The following is a 12,621-nucleotide window of genomic DNA, read 5'->3' as shown; positions in this document are numbered from 1 at the left end:
GGAGCTGGGGACAGAGTCGGGGGGGTATGAGGCAAGGACGATGTGGGGACGGGATGGGGGGGATGTAGGGACAGATCCGGGGGGTTGGGGACAAAACTGGGGGGTGCAGGGACGAGACTGAGGGGACACGGGGACAGCGCTGGGGGGAGATGGGGACAGAACTGAGGGGGTGGGGGACATGCGGACAGAGCCGGGGACAGATCTGGGGAGGGGGACGCGGGGACAGAAGCGGGGGACACGCGGGGACAGAGGCGGGGGACACGCGGGGACAGAGGCGGGGGGTGGCAGCAGCGGCCGAGCCGGCGGGGGGGGCCCCACACTGCACAGCGCGGCTGCCGGGGGGGCCCCGCCGCAGGGAGGGGACCCCGCTGCGGGCGTGGGGAGGGGACCGCAGGGGGGTCCCCATGGCCGGGCTGCGGCGGCGGCGGCGGCGCTGAGGCCGAAGCGCGGCTGAGGAAGAGGAAGAGCGAGCGCTGCTCAGACCCAGAGGGCTCTGCGGGCAGCGGGGCGGGCAGAGCGCGGCGGCGGCGGCGGCGGCGGCGGCTCCATCACCGGCGCGCAGAAAGGGGAAGAGGAGGAGGAGGAGGAGGAGGAGGAGGGAGGGAGGCAGGAAGGAAGAAGCGCCGCGGCGGAGGGGCCCGCGGGATGGCCATGGCCTGACCGGGCCGGGGCAGCGCTGCCCCCCGGCACAGCCCCCCGGCACAGCCCCCCGCCCATGGCGCGGTAGCGGGGCCCGGGGGCAGCGGCGGCGGTGGCGGCGAGCGATGCGGGCGCCGGGACCATGCTGAGGACCGAGGCCGGCGGGGCCGGGGGGTCCCCCTCGGCCGGGGGCGCGGCGGGGGCCGGGGGGCTGCGCAGCGCGTCCCCGCACCGGAACGCCTACGAGGCCACCATCCAGGCCCTGGCGCCCACAAAGGAGGCCGATGGCGAGGACGGCAAGAAGAGCCGCGGGAAGAAGTATGGCTCCAACGTGCATCGGATCAAGAACATGTTCCTGCAGATGGGGACGGCGCCCGGCCCCGAGGGCGCCTGCGACCTGGCCAAGGCCAAGGAGAAGCCGGTGCGCCTGTCCCTGCCCCGAGCCGGCAGCCTCGGCGACAGCGTGGACCAGGGCAGCCTCCTCAAGCTGGGCACCAGCGTCTCGGAGCGCGTCAGCCGCTTCGACTCCAAGCCCGACAAACCCTTCTCCAAGCTGCAGGAGACCCGCAAGATCTTCGAGAGGAGCCCGCAGGAGAAGGCCACCACCACCAAGCTGCTGCTGCGCAAGGAGCGCGCCGGCTTCCAGGACCGCAAGCTGGACGTGGTGGTGAGGTTCAACGGCAGCACCGAGTCCCTGGACAAGCTGGACGCGGACGCCGTGTCGCCCACCGTGAGCCAGCTCAGCGCCGTCTTCGAGAAGGCCGACCTGAGGAACAACCTGCACAAGGCGCAGGGCAGGGCCGCGCCGCTCAACGCCAAGGTGGTGGCCAAGAGGCCCAGGGTGTTCGCGGCCGGAGCCGAGCCCGCACGCCCGGGCGATGGCCACGCCGCCCCGGGCCGGGCACGGCCGCCCGACGAGGAGAAGGCGGCGGGGAAGAGCGGGCGGCCGGCGGAGAAGGAGGCGCCGAGGGTGCAGGAGGTCTGCAAGATCAAGCCCGTGGAGGTGGAGGAGAGCGGAGAGGGCGAGGAGGAGGAGGAGGAGGCGGCGGCGGGTGAAGCGGTGCCCGCGCCACAAGCGGCCAAAGGGGACGAGGGTCCGGCGGCCGCAGCCCCCCGGCTGGACGGGGGCTCGGGGGTGGCCGCGGGCGAGGAGGGCGTCAAAGGCGAGCGGGCGGAGGAGGGCGATGGCTCCGAGGAGGCCAAGAAGGAGGACTTCTCCGAGGCGGACCTGGTGGACATAAGTGCCTACAGCGGGCTCGGGGAGGACTCGGGGGGCAGCGGGCTGGAGGAGGAGGAGGAGGCCGAAGGGCTGTACGAGCCCGAGTCGGGCTGCGTGGAGATCCCGGGGCTGTCCGAGGAAGAGGAGCCCGTCCCCAACCGCAAGATCCAGTTCAGCACGGCCCCCATCCAGGTGAGCCTGGCTGGGCATGGGGGCGGCTGGGGAGAGGGGAGGGAACCCAGGGAGAGGGGCACGAGGGAGAGGGGCACACCGGGGTGAGGGGTACCCCAGGGTGAGGGGTACCCCAGGGTGATGGCCAGCCCAGCATGGGGTGTGTGACCCCCATAGAATGACCCCTTTGGTGGGGACAGGAAAAGGGTCTGGGGGGTCTGTGTGCCCGTGCCCCCCGTGGGACAGGGCTGTCCCTGTCCCTGTCCCTGTCCCTGTCCCTGTCCCTGTCCCTGTCCCCGTCCCTGTCCCCGTGCTGGGGGAAGCAGGGCCTGGCTGGTGAGCTGCTCACGGAAGGGCCGTGCCTGGACACCCCAGGGCCGCTGGGATGGGGACAGGTGGCGCTGGGACCCGCTGCGGTGGGCCAGGCACAGCAGCCGGTGCCACCCCCCCGTCGGGACCGGGCCGGCCCAAAACCGCTCGATATTTTGGGTGGGGATGCCCGGAAGAGCCCGGTGTGAGGGGCCGGGGCTGGGCCACCCCCGGGGTTGGGGGTCCCTGGGGACACGGTGGCCGTGATGTGCCCCCCCCGTGCCCAAAGCCGTGCCCAGGACGGTTCGGGAAGGGGAAGCAGGGGAGGAAGGGGAGGAAGGGGAGGAAGGGGAGGAAGGGGAGGAAGGGGAGGAAGGGGAAGTGCCTCGGCAGCGTGGCCGGGTGGGCGGCAGCACCCCCCGCTCCCGGCAGAGATCCTGCGGGGTTCGGGGGTCTCCACCCGGGATGGGGGGGGGGGATAAAGGGGCCGTGCAGCTATTTTGGGGTGTTCCCTGCCGCACGGATCCCCCCGACCGCAGGAGCAGCGGTTGCTTTGTGCCGGAGCCGGGTTATTTTTAGAGCCCGGCCTATATTCTGGCTCTGAGTCAGAGCGGGTGGGTGGCCCCACCTGGGACGGGGGACAGGCACTGCCGTGGCCCGGCCAGGGGACACCGGTGGCCCTGAGCTGCGGGGCTGCGTGCCCACGGTGGCCTCGGGGGACGCAGCCGGCCCGGCCCGGGGGGAGGTGCCCTGGCCGTGGATGGGGGGGTTTTGGGGTTTTTTGGGTGCTTTTCTCACCCCGCGGATGGGGGGGGTTTTGGGGTGCTCTGCTCAACCCGAAGCCTCTCAGCTGGGGGGCACCTGTGGGGGTGGGTGGGGTGGACACCCAGGTGTCAGAGCACCCCAAATCCCTTCCCGGGTGATGCTGAGCCCCCCAAACCCACTGGAGGGGGGTGGGTGACATTGGGGACCCCCTCCCAGCCCCGCGCTGGGGACACATTCCAGCCCCTCCCCCCGGCACCCGCTGCAGGCCCCTCCCACACCCCAAATCCCCCAGGGACAGGATGGGGGGCACCGCAGGGGACCCCCACAGCCCCCCAGGGCCTTCCTGCGGACAGGGGGGCATTGGTGTGTCCCCTGCCCTGCCCGTCCCTGGGTGTCACCGGCCTTTGTCCCCTGACACTCATCCCTAATGCCCTTTGTGGCCAGGCTTTATCCCCGTGTGCTGTCCCTAATCCAGCGCTCCGCCGCACCGAGGGGCCGGGGCCCCTCCAGGGACATCTGCCAGCCCCTCCCGGACAGCCCCCAGGGGACAGGGAATGTCACCAGCCTGGGGACAGCGGCCTGGTGGCACATCCCAGCTGGGCCAGGGAGGGGCGAGGGGGCACCCCCAGGGATTTGAGGCACCCCATCTTTCTTATCCTTCCTTCCTTCCTTCCTTCCTTCCTTCCTTCCTTCCTTCCTTCCTTCCTTCCTTCCTTCCTTCCTTCCTTCCTTCCTTCCTTCCTTCCTTCCTTCCTTCCTTCCTTCCTTCCTTCCTTCCTTCCTTCCTTCCTTCCTTCCTTCCTTCCTTCCTTCCTTCCTTCCTTCCTTCCTTCCTTCCTTCCTTCCTTCCTTCCTTCCTTCCTTCCTTCCTTCCTTCCTTCCTTCCTTCCTTCCTTCCTTCCTTCCTTCCTTCCTTCCTTCCTTCCTTCCTTCCTTCCTTCCTTCCTTCCTTCCTTCCTTCCTTCCTTCCTTCCTTCCTTCCTTCCTTCCTTCCTTCCTTCCTTCCTTCCTTCCTTCCTTCCTTCCTTCCTTCCTTCCTTCCTTCCTTCCTTCCTTCCTTCCTTCCTTCCTTCCTTCCTTCCTTCCTTCCTTCCTTCCTTCCTTCCTTCCTTCCTTCCTTCCTTCCTTCCTTCCTTCCTTCCTTCCTTCCTTCCTTCCTTCCTTCCTTCCTTCCTTCCTTCCTTCCTTCCTTCCTTCCTTCCTTCCTTCCTTCCTTCCTTCCTTCCTTCCTTCCTTCCTTCCTTCCTTCCTTCCTTCCTTCCTTCCTTCCTTCCTTCCTTCCTTCCTTCCTTCCTTCCTTCCTTCCTTCCTTCCTTCCTTCCTTCCTTCCTTCCTTCCTTCCTTCCTTCCTTCCTTCCTTCCTTCCTTCCTTCCTTCCTTCCTTCCTTCCTTCCTTCCTTCCTTCCTTCCTTCCTTCCTTCCTTCCTTCCTTCCTTCCTTCCTTCCTTCCTTCCTTCCTTCCTTCCTTCCTTCCTTCCTTCCTTCCTTCCTTCCTTCCTTCCTTCCTTCCTTCCTCCCTCCCTCCCTCCCTCCCTCCCTCCCTCCCTCCCTCCCTCCCTCCCTCCCTCCCTCCCTCCCTCCCTCCCTCCCTCCCTCCCTCCCTCCCTCCCTCCCTCCCTTTGGGTTCCAGCCTCAAACTCTAGACTCGGTTCTAGACCGGGTTCTAGACCAGGTTCTAGATCAGGTTCTAGACTGGGTTCTAGAGGTTCTAGATCAGGTTCTAGACTGGGTTCTAGAGGTTCTAGATCGGGTTCTAGAGGTTCTAGAGCATGTTCTAGATCGGGTTCTAGATTGGTTCTAGAGCAGGTTCTAGATCGGGTTCTAGAGGTTCTAGAGCAGGTTCTAGATCGGGTTCTAGATTGGTTCTAGACTCGGTTCTAGACTCGGTTCTAGACTCGGGTTCTTTAGGCTCTAGACTCAGGGTTTTGGGGTCTTCGGTTCTGTTTTTTAGGTTTTAGGCGCAGCATTCTGGGGTTTTGGCTCTGATTTTTGGGCTTCTCATCTGAAATTTTTGAGGTTCCAGGCCCAAATTTTTGCCGTTCCTACCCCTAACCCTTCTCATCCCAAATTTTTGGGGTTGTCATTTTAAATTTTTGGGGTCCCAGGCCCAAATTTTTGGTGTTCTCAGCCCAGTTTTTTGGGGTTGTCATTTTAAATTTTTGGGGTCCCAGGCCCAAATTTTTGGTGTTCTCAGCCCAGTTTTTTGGGGTTGTCATTTTAAATTTTTGGGGTCCCAGGCCCAAATTTTTGGTGTTTGGGGTTGTCATTTTAAATTTTTGGGGTCCCAGGCCCAAATTTTTGGTGTTCTCAGCCCAGTTTTTTGGGGTTCCCATCCCAGATTTTGGGGTCCCAGGGGGGTTTCCGCCCCCGGCTGAGCCCCCCTCGCCCCCCAGGTGTTCAGCACTTACTCCAACGAGGATTACGACCGCCGCAATGAGGACGTGGATCCCATGGCGGCCTCGGCCGAGTACGAGCTGGAGAAGAGGGTGGAGAGGCTCGACCTGTTCCCCGTGGAGCTGGAGAAAGGTGGGTCCTGCCCCCCCAAAGCGCCCCCCCGGGACCCCCAGGGCGCCCTGCAGGTGCCAGCCGGGCAGGACACGGCTGTGTGTGTCCCCGCAGACTCGGAAGGGCTCGGGATCAGCATCATCGGGATGGGCGCGGGGGCCGACATGGGCCTGGAGAAGTTGGGAATCTTCGTCAAGACGGTGACGGAAGGAGGGGCGGCGCACCGGGACGGCAGGTAGGGCCGGGAGCTGCCGGCTGCCGCCGCCCTGCCGGGGCTGGCCAGGGGCTGTGACCTGTCCTTGTCCCCAGGATCCAGGTGAACGACCTGATCGTGGAGGTGGACGGCACCAGCCTGGTGGGGGTCACGCAGAGCTTCGCCGCCTCCGTGCTCAGGAACACCAAGGGCCGCGTCCGGTAGGAGCCCCCAGACCCCCGGGACCCCCCCAGTGCGTGCTGAGCGCCCTGGGGATCCCTGCCCCACGGCCTGTCCCCTCAGCCTGTCCCCAGAGCGCCCCATCTCCCCCCAGAGTGTCACCGTGGTGCCCCCAACTCATCCCCAGCCCCCACAACGCCCCCTGAACCCAGCGCTCCCGGAGAGGTGCGGGGATGTCCCCCTGTCCCCCCTGGCTGTGTCACCCGGGTGTCCCCTGGGTGTGTCCCATGGATGTCCCCTGTGCCTCCTGTGTGTCCCTGTGCCCCCTGGGTGTCCCCTGGGTGTGTCCCATGGATGTCCCCTGTGTCCCCCCAGTGTCCCTGTGCCCCCCGGGTGTCTCAGTGTCCCCCGGGTGTCCCCTGGGTGTGTCCCATGGATGTCCCCTGTGCCTCCTGGGTGTCTCTGTGTCCCCTTGGTGTCCCCTGGGTGTGTCCCATGGATGTCCCCTGTGCCCCCCGGGTGTCTCAGTGTCCCCCGGGTGTCCCCTGGGTGTGTCCCATGGATGTCCCCTGTGTTCCCCCAGTGTCCCTGTGCCCCCCGGGTGTCTCAGTGTCCCCCGGGTGTCCCCTGGGTGTGTCCCATGGATGTCCCCTGTGCCTCCTGGGTGTCTCAGTGTCCCCCGGGTGTCCCCTGGGTGTGTCCCCTGGATGTCCCCTGTGCCCCCCGGTTCCCCTGACCTGCGGTGCCCCCTGCCCCTTGGTTCCCCTGCCCCGCGGTGCCCCTGCCCTTCGGTGCCCCCTACCCCCGGTTCCCCTGCCCCTTGGTTCCCCTGCCCGCTGGTTCCCCTGCCCCTTGGTTCCCCTGCCCCTTGGTTCCCCTGACCTGCGGTGCCCCTGCCCCTTGGTTCCCCTGCCCCTTGGTTCCCCTGACCTGCGGTGCCCCTGCCCCTTGGTTCCCCTGCCCCTCGGTTCCCCTGCCCCTCGGTGTCCCCTGCCCCTTGGTGCCCCCTGCCCCTCGGTGCCCCTGCCCCCCGGTGTCCCCTGCCCCTCGGTGCCCCCTGCCCGGCGGTGCCCCCTGCCCCTTGGTTCCCCTGCCCCTTGGTTCCCCTGCCCCTTGCTTCCCCTGCCCCCCGGTTCCCCTGCCCCTCGGTTCCCCTGCCCCTCGGTTCCCCTGCCCCTCGGTTCCCCTGCCCCTCGGTGCCCCCTGACCCTCGGTGCCCCCTGACCCGCGGTGCCCCCTGACCCGCGGTGCCCCCCAGGTTCCTGATCGGGCGGGAGAAGCCGGGCGAGCAGAGCGAGGTGGCGCAGCTGATCCAGCAGACGCTGGAGCAGGAGCGGTGGCAGCGGGAGATGATGGAGCAGCGCTACACCCAGTACACCGAGGATGACGAGGAGGTGAGGGGACAGGGGACACGGGGCCGGGGGCGGCACTCTGGGGACCCCCAGGTGCCAAGGCCGGCCCGTGCCCCCCGCAGACCGGGGAATACGCCACGGACGAGGAGGAGGAGATGAGCCCCATGTTCCCCAGCGGGGAGATGGCCATCGAGGTGTTCGAGCTGGCCGAGAACGAGGACGCGCTGTCCCCCGTGGAGATGGACCCCGAGAAGCTGGTGCACAAGTTCAAGGAGGTGAGGAGGGGTCGGGGAAGGGCAGGGGGTGCCCGGGGGGGGGCTGTGCCCACCCTGTGCCCACCCTGTGCCCACCCCGTGCCCCCCCGGCTCTCCCACAGCTCCAGATCAAACACGCCGTGACCGAGGCTGAGATCCAGCAGCTCAAGAGGAAGGTGAGGGGGGGTCCTGCCTGCCCGGGGTGGGGGGGACACCCTGAATGCCCCTCTCCAGCTGCCCTGCATGGCCACGTCCTGCCTGTCACCTGCCTGTCACCTGGCTGTCACCTGCCTGTCACCTGCCTGTCACCTGCCTGTCACCTGGCTGTCACCCGCCTGTCACCTGGCTGTCATCTGTCTGTCACCTGGCTCTGTCACCTGCCTGTCACCTGCCTGTCACCTGGCTGTTACCTGGCTGTTACCTGGCTGTCACCTGTCATCTGTCTGTCACCTGGCTCTGTCACCTGCCTCTCACCTGTCACCTGTCTGTCACCTGTCATCTGTCTGTCACCTGGCTCTGTCACCTGCCTGTCACCTGTCACCTGCCTGTCACGTGCTTGTCACCTGCGTATCACCTGCCTGTCACCTGACTCTGTCACCTGCCTGTCACGTGCTTGTCACCTGCCTCTCACCTGCCTCTCACCTGCCTCTCACCTGCCTCTCACCTGCCTCTCACCTGTCACCTGGCTCTGTCACCTGCCTGTCACCTGTCACCTGCCTGTCACCTGGCTCTGTCACCTGCCTGTCACGTGCTTGTCACCTGCCTGTCACCTGCCTGTCACCTGCCTCTCACCTGTCACCTGGCTCTGTCACCTGTCTGTCACCTGTCATCTGTCTGTCACCTGGCTCTGTCACCTGGCTCTGTCACCTGCCTGTGTCACCCGGCTGTGCCATGCCACGCCATGCTGTGCCACCTCCCATGGCCGTTCCCCGGCGGGGAGCCCGTGGTGACACCGCTGTCCCCAGCTGCAGTGCCTGGAGCAGGAGAAGGCGCGCTGGAGGGCCGAGAAGGCCCAGCTGGAGCAGAGCGTGGAGGAGAACAAGGAGCGCATGGAGAAGCTGGAGGGGTACTGGATGGAGGCGCAGAACCTGTGCCAGGCCGTGGACGAGCACCTCAAGGAGACCCAGGCCCAGTACCAGACCCTGGAGCGCAAGTACAGCAAGGCCAAGCGGCTCATCAAGGAGTACCAGCAGAAGTGAGTGAGGGCAGCCCCCGCTGTCCCCTCGGGAAGGGACCCGTCCCCAGAGTGTCCCATCCCCCGGCACCCCTGTCCCTGGGCACAGACTGTGCCCCTGGGCTGGGCCATCCCCTGGGCCGGGCCATCCCCTGGCCGTGTGTCCATCCCCTGGCCGTGTGTCCATTGGCCGTGTGTCCATCCCCTGGCCGTGTGTCCATCCCCTGGCCGTGGGTCCATTGGCCATTGGTCCATCCCCTGGCCGTGTGTCCATTGGCCATTGGTCCATCCCCTGGCCGTGTGTCCATCCCCTGGCCGTGTGTCCATTGGCCGTGTGTCCATCCCCTGGCCGTGGGTCCATTGGCCATTGGTCCATCTCTTGGCTGTGTGTCCATCCCCTGGCCGTGTGTCCATCCCCTGGCCGTGGGTCCATTGGCCATTGGTCCATCTCTTGGCCGTGTGTCCATCCCCTGGCCGTGGGTCCATTGGCCATTGGTCCATCTCTTGGCCGTGTGTCCATCCCCTGGCCGTGTGTCCATCCCCTGGCCGTGTGTCCATCCCCTGGACACCGGCTCCTCCCCGGGCAGCCCCCGTCCCTGTGCCCTTGGTGTGGAACCCTCGAGGGGTCCCTTTGGGCAGGGACAGATCCCCGAGGTGCCAAATCCTCCCTGGGCACCCTTTGTCCACCGCAGGGACCTTCCCCTGGCCGTGGGTCCCTCAAGGCCGGGCCGCAGGGGGCCTGGAGCACCCCGGGGCCGTGGGAGGCGTCCCTGCCCCTGGGTGAGCCTTGAGCTCCCTTCCAACCCGAGCCCTTCCAGGATCCCGCGGTCCGAGGGGCAGCAGCTCCTCCCTGAGCATCCCCGGCCACGGAGATCCCGGCCCCAGCAGCCCCCCGAGCCTCCCGAGCCCCCCGAGCCCCCCGAGCCTCCCGAGCCCCCCGAGCCCCCAGACCCCGCGGTCCCTGGGGCCGTGGGGACGAGCGGCCACCCCTGCGCGTCCCCGCAGGGAGATCGAGTTCCTGAAGAAGGAGACGGCGCAGCGGCGGGTGCTGGAGGAGTCGGAGCTGGCGCACAAGGAGGAGATGGAGAAGCTGCAGGAGAAGGTGGGCACGGGGCGCCGGGACGCGGGATGTCCCTGACCCCCCGCCCCGCCCGGCCACGCCGCTCCCGCCGCGCCAGCGATGGATCCCGGGGATCTGCTCGGCCGCCGGGATCTGCTCGGCCGCCGGGATCTGCTCGGCCCCCGGACCCCGCCGGGCGGCCCCGGAGCTCCGGACTGAGCCGCGGATCCCACGCCGGAGCGTGGGGGATCTGCTCCCGCCGGACCCTGCTCCCGCCGCCGGATCGCTCGGGATCGGCTCGGGATCTGCTCGGGCGCCCCGAGCCTCCTGCCGGGCCTGGATCCCGCTCTGGATCGCAGTGGATCTGCCCCGGGTTCCGCTCTGGGGCCCGACATCCCCTAAGGGAGCGAGAGAGATGTGCCCGGGCCGCGGATCCCGGCCGCGCGCGGCGATCCGGGGATCCCGGGGATCCCGGGGATCCCGGGGATCCCGGGGACGGGCGTTGGGATCCCATGCTGGTCATGCTGGATCCCCCATCGAGCCCCACGGATCCCGCGCCAGCCCCGCCGTGGGGCCGGGGCCGTGCGGGGCAGGGCGGATCCCCCGGGATCACCGGATCCCAAAGGATCCCGCCCGGGGGGGTCACGGGGGCCCTGCCCGGCCGGGGGGCACCAGGGCACAGCGGGGAGGTCCCCAACAGCCAGCAGAGCCCCCCCACTCAGCCACCTCCATCACCCCCAAAACGTCCCCTGCCATCCCACAGAGACTCAGCCAGCACCTGCCTGCAGCCCCCTCCCCATCCCAGCCCATCCCTGTGCCCCCCGTGTGCCCCCCGTGTCCCCCCCAGTCACCCCTGTGCCCCCCCCGTGCCCCCCGTGTGCCCCCCGTGTGTCCCCCTGCCACCCCTGTGTCCCCTGTGTGTCCCCTGTGTGTCACCCCTGTCACCCCTGTGTCCCCTGTGTGTCCCCTGTGTGTCCCCTGTGTGTCCCCTGTGTGTCCCCTGTGTGCCCCCCTGTCACCCCTGTGTCCCCTGTGTGTCCCCTGTGTGTCCCCTGTGTGTCCCCTGTGTGCCCCCCGTGTGTCCCCCTGTCACCCCTGTGTCCCCTGTGTGTCCCCTGTGTGTCCCCCCTGTGCCCCCCTGTCACCCCTGTCACCCCTGTGCTCCCCCCGTCGCCTCTGTGTCCCCCCTGTGCCCCCCGTGTGCCCCCCGTGTGCCCCCCGTGTCCCCCCCAGTCACCCCTGTGCCCCCCCCGTGTGCCCCCCACGTGTCCCTCTGTCCCCCCCGTCCCCCACTCCCCCTCCCCGTGTCCGCACCCCTCGGTGTCCCCCCTGTCCCCCCCATGTCCTGTGTCCCCATCTCCCGCCCCCCAGCGCTGGATCCCCACCCCGTGTCCCCCCCGCCGTCCCCGGTGTGTCCCCCCCGGCCCCCCCCGCTGAGACCTGTCCCCTTTGCTGTTTTTCAGATCTCCGAACTGGAGGCCAAGCTGCAGACTTTGAAAAATTCCAACCCGACCTAAACCACCCTCAAACCGCAGCGATTCCGGCCTGGGGGGGCCCCTCTGACCCCCACCCCCCCCCCCGGCCCTGCCCCCTCCCCTCCCCAGCCCTTCCCCAGCGGGGAGGGGGCGAGACCCCAAGGCCTCCTGGTGCCCCCCACTCCCCCCACGGGGGCACAGACAGCGGGGGGGGTCCGGGGGGGGACAGGGGACACCCCGCGTTCGTGTCTGTGTCCAGTGTGAGTCTCGTGGTGACGTGATGGACCCGTGGGGAGGGGGCGCGGCCCCCCCCAGGCCTCCCCCGCCCCCCCCCTTGGACCCCCCCCGCCCCCGGACACAGCTGGCACCGGGCTGGACGCTGGGGGGGGGGGACACAGGACAATGTCCCCCCCACCCCAAATGTGAGCCATGCTGGGGAGCGCAGGGGGGGACACCGGGAGCCCCCCCCAGACCCAGCTCCTTCTCTTGGGACTCACTGGAGCGCGGCCGGGGGGGCCCGGGGGCCTCCCCCCCCCCCCCCACGGACTCACCCCCAGCCCCACATCGAGGTGACCCCGGGACCACCGCCATGGGGGGGACCCCAAGTGTCCCCCCCTCCCCTCAGTGCCACCATCGCCGGGCAGGGGGGGACCCCCGAGCCTTTGCCAAGCCCCGCAGGGGATGGGGGGGCACCGCCCCACTGCCCCCCCCCGGGAATGGGGGGCTGCCTGGCACCCCTCTGTGGGGACACCCCGCTGCCCCCCGGCCCCGCCAACGCCCCCCCCGAGCCCGGGGCTTTCGCCTTCCCTGGGCGGGGGGGGGGGACACTCGGGGGTCCCCTCTGGGGTGGGGGCGATGCTCCCACCCCCTCACCTGTAAATACCCCCCCCCCCAAAAAAAAAACCACAGCATTTCTCTGGGGCTGGGACACCCCCCCAGCTCCGGGGGGGTCCCGCCCTCTCGGCCCGGGGGGAGCCCCTTTATTTTTCATTTCTATTTTGCGCCCCCCGCCCCCGAGTCTCCGACAGTAACTGGATGTGGGGGCAACTGGGAGCCAGAGCTGGTTATACTGGGAGGGGGAGGCGGGGGGGGGGGGCGCGCGGGGCGGGGGGGGGGGGCGGGGCTGGGGGGTCCGACTGGATTGGAGCCACTCGGGGAGGGGGGAGGGGGCTATTTAATGAGGGGGGGGTCCGGGGAGCGCGGGCCCCGGGGGGGGGCCGGGGTTATTTAATCTCACACGTGTACCTGTGGGTGTATATACTATATATAATGTACCTATGTATGCACCGCTCCGCTCTGAGCGCCCGCCGCCCCCCGCCCCACAA

General features: G+C 68.3%; 1 protein-coding gene across 1 annotated transcript; it reads left to right on the top strand.

Annotated features, from left to right (window-relative positions):
- Positions 1-607: 607 nt before the first annotated feature.
- PPP1R9B (protein phosphatase 1 regulatory subunit 9B) lies at positions 608-12,385 on the top strand. Its single transcript, XM_086864216.1, has 10 exons — positions 608-2,050; positions 5,497-5,629; positions 5,723-5,843; positions 5,918-6,022; positions 7,240-7,375; positions 7,456-7,608; positions 7,710-7,763; positions 8,553-8,782; positions 9,767-9,863; positions 11,285-12,385. Exons 1-10 carry the CDS (start codon positions 782-784, stop codon positions 11,336-11,338), a joined length of 2,352 nt encoding a protein of 783 aa, XP_086720342.1. The 5' UTR covers positions 608-781; the 3' UTR covers positions 11,339-12,385.
- The last annotated feature ends 236 nt before the right edge of the window (positions 12,386-12,621 follow it).

The sequence above is a fragment of the Cyanistes caeruleus genome, chromosome 27, assembly GCF_971803275.1.
Source record: "Cyanistes caeruleus chromosome 27, bCyaCae1.hap1.1, whole genome shotgun sequence".
Taxonomy (NCBI): Eukaryota; Metazoa; Chordata; class Aves; order Passeriformes; family Paridae; genus Cyanistes; species Cyanistes caeruleus.
Note: the sequence above shows the minus strand (reverse complement) of the source record. Positions and strands in the feature narration are given on the sequence as shown.

What these genes read in the sequence shown, in the direction of transcription:
- PPP1R9B (XM_086864216.1), top strand. Translation starts at nt 782, where the DNA reads ATGCTGAGGACCGAGGCCGGCGGGGCCGGGGGGTCCCCCTCGGCCGGG. An exon ending in TGGTGCACAAGTTCAAGGAG is followed by an intron (nt 7,609 to 7,709) that starts GTGAGGAGGGGT and finishes GCTCTCCCACAG; the next exon opens with CTCCAGATCAAACACGCCGT. An exon ending in TCCAGCAGCTCAAGAGGAAG is followed by an intron (nt 7,764 to 8,552) that starts GTGAGGGGGGGT and finishes CGCTGTCCCCAG; the next exon opens with CTGCAGTGCCTGGAGCAGGA.